The sequence below is a fragment of the Halyomorpha halys genome, unplaced genomic scaffold, assembly GCF_000696795.3.
Source record: "Halyomorpha halys isolate HHAL.00 unplaced genomic scaffold, Hhal_1.1 Scaffold149.1, whole genome shotgun sequence".
NCBI classification, from domain to species: domain Eukaryota; kingdom Metazoa; phylum Arthropoda; class Insecta; order Hemiptera; family Pentatomidae; genus Halyomorpha; species Halyomorpha halys.
The window spans coordinates 1469460-1477400 of record NW_027108625.1 but is presented as its reverse complement, the minus strand read 5'-3'; the positions used below and the strand labels follow the sequence as shown (position 1 = coordinate 1477400).

General features: G+C 33.8%; 1 protein-coding gene across 1 annotated transcript in view; it reads left to right on the top strand.

Moving 5' to 3' along the window:
• Positions 1-3425: 3425 nt before the first annotated feature.
• The window catches only part of LOC106678607 (putative ankyrin repeat protein RF_0381), an 8760-nt gene continuing 4244 nt past the window's right edge, over positions 3426-7941 (top strand). The window contains exons 1-2 of the mRNA XM_067046928.1: positions 3426-3851; positions 7700-7897. Coding sequence (XP_066903029.1) covers positions 3426-3851; positions 7700-7897 — 624 coding nt within the window. The remainder of the gene's footprint in view (positions 3852-7699; positions 7898-7941) is intronic.

Here is a 7941-nt window from a genome sequence, read left to right as displayed (position 1 = left end):
TAAATGCATTTTGTCTTTCCCAGTTTAAGATCCCATTGCTCACTTCTGATCTGAATAGAAATTATTAATTTAAGAACGCGTAAACATCTACAAAATAAAATACTGATATCTGGCCTAGTCGGTCCAATGTAGGTATATGAGCCTCCTCTAAGTGAATGAGGGGTCCCCAGGATGGAGTACAAATTAAAAACAATTATATATATAGTAATCAACTAACATATTAAAGTAAACATTTTTTATTATACTTACTTATTTCAGTTAACAAATTTTTCAACAAAGATGAAATTTTTATCAAAAAGTTGAAATAGATAAACCTTCATAAGAATATTGAATTTTCGTTTCAAATATTACAGAAAGATCGAGTTTTTTGTTTCTGTAACTCTCAAAGGAAGCTAAATCGCCAGAAAAGATGTAAATTAATTTAAACGCTACAAAGAAAATAGTTATGCAAAATTTAATCTCAACAAGTTCATCAATTAAATTCTTATAGTTTAAAATACGTTCTAAAACATTTATCAACTTTTCTGATCTGTACTGAAGAAATGCAAACTTAAACGCTTAATAATTTTCAAATAATTACGTTCATCCGTTTCTAGTGTTTTTAATAACAAAAAAACGAAATGAGAATTTCAACCGGAAAAACGCCATTTTGAAATGCTATATCTCCCCTCCTTTCAGCACAATTAATATACATATTTAGGCACTTTCTCTCATTGTATCAAAGTATATTTATGTGAAATTTTAAGTTCTTAGATCTTCCAACCTCTAGAAATTGTCACGATCATTTTTGTTAAAAATAAAAATTATGACGGGGTAGAAAATATTTCAATAAATGAATAACGAATGCATTGCGTTAGGGGATATGCTATACTCGACAAAATATTAACTAGTATGTAATTAAATTAAATTTATTATTGTTACAAATAAAACCATTTAATTCATTAACCATACATTAGTTTGTAGTATTGTGTAAATTATTAACGTTACTTACCTTTTTTTTCAGGCAATTATATTCAGCATAAGTACCGAAGGATCAGAAAGTTTTTTCCATGGGCACTTTTGCTACTGGCGTTGTTTATCGGAACTTTATTGGTAAGTTTAAACCTCCAGGACTAGTACAGCTATAAAAACAAAACAAATAATGTCCTAGGTTCATTGCTGGATGGAATAAAAAGTTCTGGAACATAGTTCGTTCTCACGTATACACTCACTGGAATAACTACTAAAAAAAAAAGTCCACCAGTGCTGTATTTATAAATGCTACTGAAAACTGGAACAAAATAATATTCCAATTTATATTTCTATTTTCCCATATCCCAGCCCTCGAAGAATGGTGTCGTAGTTGGCGGATTGAAATAAATCCCATCTAATCACCTTTACCCTTCGTCCTAAACCTACTGACTGCCTTCCAGTCTCCTTTAATAGTGTTGATCTTACCCCTGCCGAACAGATCCATCGGACAAACGACTAACCTGGAATCCTCACGCCAGACTGAAAACACGGGATACTGCAGGTCGATTTCGACTTCTACAGCACTTACAACGGTCTAAACTTCCAATTCATTACAAAAGACTGATTTACATGACTGTAATAAGACCAATCTGGACATACGGAGTTGAGCTTTGGGGCTCTAATAAGCCTTCGAATTCCTCTCGTATCCAACCATTGCAATCAAAAATCCCTCGTAAAATCCTCAATGCTCCATACTTTGTCACAAATAAAATCATACATAAAGACGTTAAACTTCCACATGTAACCGATCTAGCCCGAACCAATATAACTCCTTCCATTATATACTCCCTAGCCATCCAAACTCACTAGTTTCTAATCTTGCTAACTCTTCCATTCCTGACATTCCTCTGAGGCGCCTGGAAAGATGATGGCCACGAGACTTGCAAATAGAAAAAGTCATTAGAGTGCGACTAATTGGCAGTTTCTCTACACGCCTGTAGAACTTCAATTTAACTTAGATCAGATTTACTAAATGTATTATAATGTACAGTTGTAAGTATCAATAAATAAATAATTTAAAAAAATATATTTATATTTGTATAAGTATAGAAATATAAATATAAATTTATATTTACAGTACGCAGAGAATAGTGACGGATATATGAAGGCTTATAAAAAATGGTTACCGAAACTACTTAAAAAAGTAGAGTTCCACCGCTAAGGCCTTTTTATTCTTGCCATTTCCGATATACATAAAAAAAAAAAGTTATTTAAATATTTAATTCTGAAGCTGAAAAAAAGGTAACATAGGCAAAGGATGTGGGGGAATGGAAAGAAAGATGTTGAAACACGCAAAATGTAAATGTTTCTGTACATAGTAAACATAGTACAGCAAACAACATGCGCACGAACCTGGTTAAAAGGACAATGATAGAGATTGCAGAATCCTCAGATTTTTAATTTCAATTACCTCATCAATTTGAAATAACCTACAAGTTTCTTATTCTCTCTCATTTCATAATGCCATTTCTATAAAAAAACTCATTTTGTTTAAACTGGAATGAAATTGTATAGTAAACTTAATTCTGATGAATAAGTTTCCCTTTTCCAAACTCTTATACTATCAAATAACATTTTCACACAAAAATTTTACACAAATGAATAAGTATATAGAATAAAGGTATGGAGCTGTCATGACAATTGCAAACAGATAAATACTTTTTACTTTGGCGAGCCTGTACATCTGTATATGATATATAGGAGTATGTTATGGAGAAGAAGTTTGATAGATAAACACGTTTGAGGTCCAGATAACAAGTCCCACTAAATGGTTAGTGTATGTACGAAAAAATGGACGAAAATTCGTAAAAAATGTAATTTACATAAGTAAGTCTAGGATGTTTAGATCATCAAATGGACTCAACAAAAAAATTTCAATTTTTTTACTTTTCCTCGGAAAGGACTCTTAACGATTTTTATTAAAATAGGTGATGTCAGTGTGGAATTAAATATTCTGAATTATTAGCTATGTAATATCCAATTGCAACTAGTTTTTCAGGACTTGACAATGCCGAATTGTGAAGACAGGATATATAAATCCTATAAAAGGATTTGATAGTTAACTTTTTAGGATATAATTGGATTTTATTCCCGCTTTGAAAACACCATTTTCGGAAATAAAAGCTGTTCTGTAGACTTATTGTATAGATTTGAAAAACCAAAGACTTAATGAAATTTAATATTTAATATAGAAAGTACTAGAAGTTAATGAAAATTGATAAACACATTAATGAAACATCTGTTCTAATACGGGTTTGAGTGAATGGGTGCTTGCAGTTGAGTGAATGGGTGCTTGCAGTTGAGTGATGCCTTGTAGAAATATTTATTAAATGATTACACATTTTATTTCACTTAATCAATATGATGCCAGCACATATATGTTTTATTTTTTGTTTTTTTTTTAGTTTGTATATATGTCTCCTCCTGAATGCGGAGAGAAAACGCTGCTAAGCAACCAGTGCCCAAATATTAGCGACAGTATGCTGCAGTCCGGCATCAAGTTCGGCGCAGCTGCGTACATTTACGGGATGACCACCGCCTTTCCGATGGAAGTCACCAGTGCGCATTCTCTTCTCCTTTCTCTTCTCAATTGTTTGGTCACAGGAGACGTGACAACTTGTTCAGTCCTGGCGGAATGCTCGCACCGCATTCCGCAACTGCGGTCAAAGCACTTCCGCCTCTGGCTGAACGAAGACTTCAGATTCTCTACAAAGGACATGCAAGCTGCAATGACCCAGTTCGATGCACTTATAGCCACTGGGTCACTGGAATTGCCCGGACATGTCTTCAGAAGCATTTCTTCTCTCGCAGAATTTTACAGAATCACATTACAATCAAAGGTTTTTTTTTCCTTTTGTTTTAAATTAACCTAAATAGTGCACTTTTTTATATTTTATGTGTTATTGTATTTTATATTTTAATAATACCATTTAAGTGATAACTATTATACATAAACATTGTGCTGGATATCATATTGTGGGTAACACTGCTCAGTAGAGAAGGACATCTGAATCACTAATCAAGGGTTGACTCCTCTGAAGGAATCGTCTCTCCACGAAAGGACAATGATTCACTTGTGTTGTGTTGAAGCTCAGTTTAGGGGAGTCTTTTATTTCTTTGAGTGGGAGTAGGGTTGCTATTCGGTGACTTTTGATGAGATGTTCGTACGAAAAATGCCTTTTAATACGTGCCTTTGCGTAAATAATGTTATTTCATTACAGATAAGATTAAGTTTTGAGTGAAGACAATAAGTTCAAGAAACTGTTAAGATCGAATTATTTAAGAGCTTATTGTTTTTTTGTGATGTACTATGTATTGTTGTCCTCTAATTACTACACTAAACACCGAGATAGGATTAAATCCTGATATTTCTAAAACCCTGGGAGACGATGATAAAGCTATAGAATTAGTATTTCAGTTCTTAAAATCGAAACATTTACTGACAAAAATATAACACTGACCGGAAGAAAAAAAAAACAAAACAAAAACACTGTGCGATATTGTAAAGCCTCCATAGTTGGGGTTTACCTCTAATTATAAATTCATGAAGTTTTAGTGTCTAGATTTCGTTACGTAACTACATAACACACTAAGACTAAGTAGCAAAATTTCATGTTTAGGGACTTTCTGCAAATAGGTTTTTGTAACAGTAACAGGCACTTATTACTAATAATACAGAATTCGTTAGTAATATATAAAAAGAAAAATTAATTTAGCAGATTTAGAACGTATATTAAATAATATTAAAATTAAAATTATTGTTCTATCTAATTTCCTATGAGCTCCTAATTTCAGTTAAGTTCTTTACCTACTTACTACCTTCCTACTCGTAGGTGAAATTCAGTTTTGCTCGCTTATCATTTTTATTTTATTGTCCAGTATTACAACAATATATTATTATTTTACAACATTTGTAATTGTTATTCATTACTCCGATGGTACTCTTACAGTTGTTTCAATCTTTACTGTACTTGTTCAACAAATAACTATTATATTTATATATTTTAGTTCACTTAATTCCCCTTTGTTTTGTCAATATTTGGTATTTTTATCTTTTTTATAACTTCATATACGATTTTTTTTTAGTCTTATCATATTTAGCTCTGATGAAGTCCTCATAAATGTGTACGCTAACTGAGGCAAAAGGTCAGTTCAGCGTCGCTACGCCAAGAAATTAAAGTGACCCCCCTCCATCCCACGGCCGGATTCGGACTGGCAGGTACGAGGCAGCAAACGTTGACACTCTTAACACCCCAGGCTTCAAAGGGGCCTGAAGGGAGGTGATTTTTTCATTAGCACTATCATCAGCCAGATTTTTTAGCTACTCGGAGTGCTTCCGTACACACAAGGTTGACTCACTCATTTTAGTTGGTTGCACAACTTCATCATTGGAGCTATATCACGTCAAAACGTTAGTTACAAATAAATAATTTTGACTGGTCTGTGGCTACTAACTCCAAGGACACGAGTTCGAGTCCAGGTGGGGAGAAAATTGTTTTTTGTTACACTGTAGCTGTGTGTCCACTTCTGTGGGTTCTAGAGCTCTCTGGGGTCCACCTAGCCTCCTAAATATAGTACCCTTAATTGGGTACATATCTGGTGGTCTAGCATGATTCTGACCATATCATCTCCTTGCGCAACCGTTGGACCAGTAACAGTATTCCCTTAAAGAGTACTGAACTCCTTCACGGATTGTAGTAGTAAAGATTTAATTTATTTAGTTTTGTACTTTTCTTTATCACAACTACAACCATCTACATACAATTAAATGCTCATGGTCAATTAATATACGACCGAACGAATTTCGTGAAACGAAATTTTGACTGCGTATACCCTTTTTTTTTTTTTTACTGAGACGGTTTGTCAGTTTTTAGAGTGCATGGATTCTATTTTTTTATCCTGAGATAATTTGTAAGTTTTGGGGTGCCTGGATTCTATTTCTCTATACTGAGATGGTTTGTCAGTTTTTGGGGTGCCTGGATTCTATTTTTCTACGCTGAGACGGTTTATCAGTATTTGGGGTGCCTAGATTCTATTTTTTATACTGAGATGGCTTGTCAGTTTTTGGGGTGCCTGGAATCTATTTGTTTTACTGAGACGGTTTGTCGGTTATTTGGGTGCCTGAATTCTATTTTTCTACGCTGAGACGGTTTGTCAGTTTTTGGAGGGCCTGGATTCTATTTTTTGCGTTGGATTTGTAATTGCGCAAGCGCATCTCGTTTCATTGTTACTGTTGAAGTTTCTTCGATATTGGAATCGTTAATTGGGGTTAGAGGTGTCTTATGCGCTTTTTGATTTCCTATTACTCTTACATTTCTGATTGATATTGGGATTATTAGGTTCTTAGTGTTCTGATTCCAATTTTTTTATTTGTTGAGATTCTCGATATTGCGTATCCAAATGCTATTATAGACATTTATTTTGTAACATCTAGACGATATTGGGGTCATCGAAATAGAAATCAAAATAAATGGTACCCTCAATGAAGAAAAATAAATAAACCGAAAAGAAAAAAAAAATTGCGGTCATAAATGCGATTAAGCAGGCCATTTGTAGCCAAGAGAGTTAAAGCCAAAAAACAAATGGCTCCTGACTGCAGTGGCAGTGGTTCGAAGTAGGCCTTGTGGGACGAATTTTATTTTTGTAGCGGTTCCACGTAAATAACTTTACCCCTCCAACTATGATTAAAACAGGGTACAGAGTCCTAAAAGACGGTTCATGTTTCGATGAAAAATCCAATAGCACTATTAATCCAAAATCCACCTGCGCGATCGAAAATTTGATTAAAAAAATAGATTAAGGACTACCGAAAACCTTATAAACGATTCCCATGTCGTAAAAAACTGTAAAAAATACAATATATCGAAATGTGGAAGCCTAGATAAAACTTAGATTCAAGAAATACTATCAGGAGCTATAAAATTAAAATAACGATTCTAATATTAAAGATAATTCCTTATTGGATAATAAATTATGTAACACGCATGTGCAATCATAAATTAATTTCTAAAAATGGAGTAAGGATCACCGAAAATTCAATAAATTATCGCTATGAAGACTAGTGAACAATCGAAATGGATCCAAAATCCAATTTAAAAAATAGGCTCAGGACTGCCTAAGTCCAATAGATTATTCCCATGTCGATGAGAGCTGCAAAAGATGTAACTATAAATTGAAATGCGAAGTAAAAAGAAACGTTCATGCGCAATCAAAACTCCCAGTTAACACATAAAATCAGCACTTTTGAAAACCCAAAAAACAATTCCTAATTTGACGATTACTTTTGAAGTAAGAATAAACCGAAATTTTCATGCGCGTTGGAAAAACCTAACTGAAAAAATAGATTCATGACAACTAAAAACAAAATATTCTATAAACGTTACAATAAACAGAGACGGGATGAGTGAAAAATTGTATTTAACAGGTGGTATAATGAAACTTGATAACCTAATAAACGATCCTCATATTGAAAGTAGTATAATTGAATTGAAACCAATTCCAATTGTAATGTGACAAAGTTTGATTTGAACTTACTAACGTTACTTTTGAATTGGAAGAATTCTTGAATTCAGTAATGCATTACAGAATCTAAATAATTGTTGGTATATAGAGTATTATGAATTTAATATTAACAACATCAAATAAGGATTAATACTTTCTTATTTCATACTCAGTATTTTATTTTCAGGAAAGCAGTGACGATTTGGCACAAGAACTGGAGGAAGCTGTGGCTGACAACAGTGCCTGTGAAATCATTTCGGTAACGACGAAAGGAGGAAATGTCAATGGGTCGACTCAGTCCGGGGACAGCCTCGTTCATTTGGCCGTGAGGACTGGCAGCAGGTCTTCCATAGCTGCGCTCGGGTTCCTGAAGGCAGATCTGGAAGTCCTTAACGCTGCTGGCGCCTCTCCTTTGGAAGAAGCCATTAA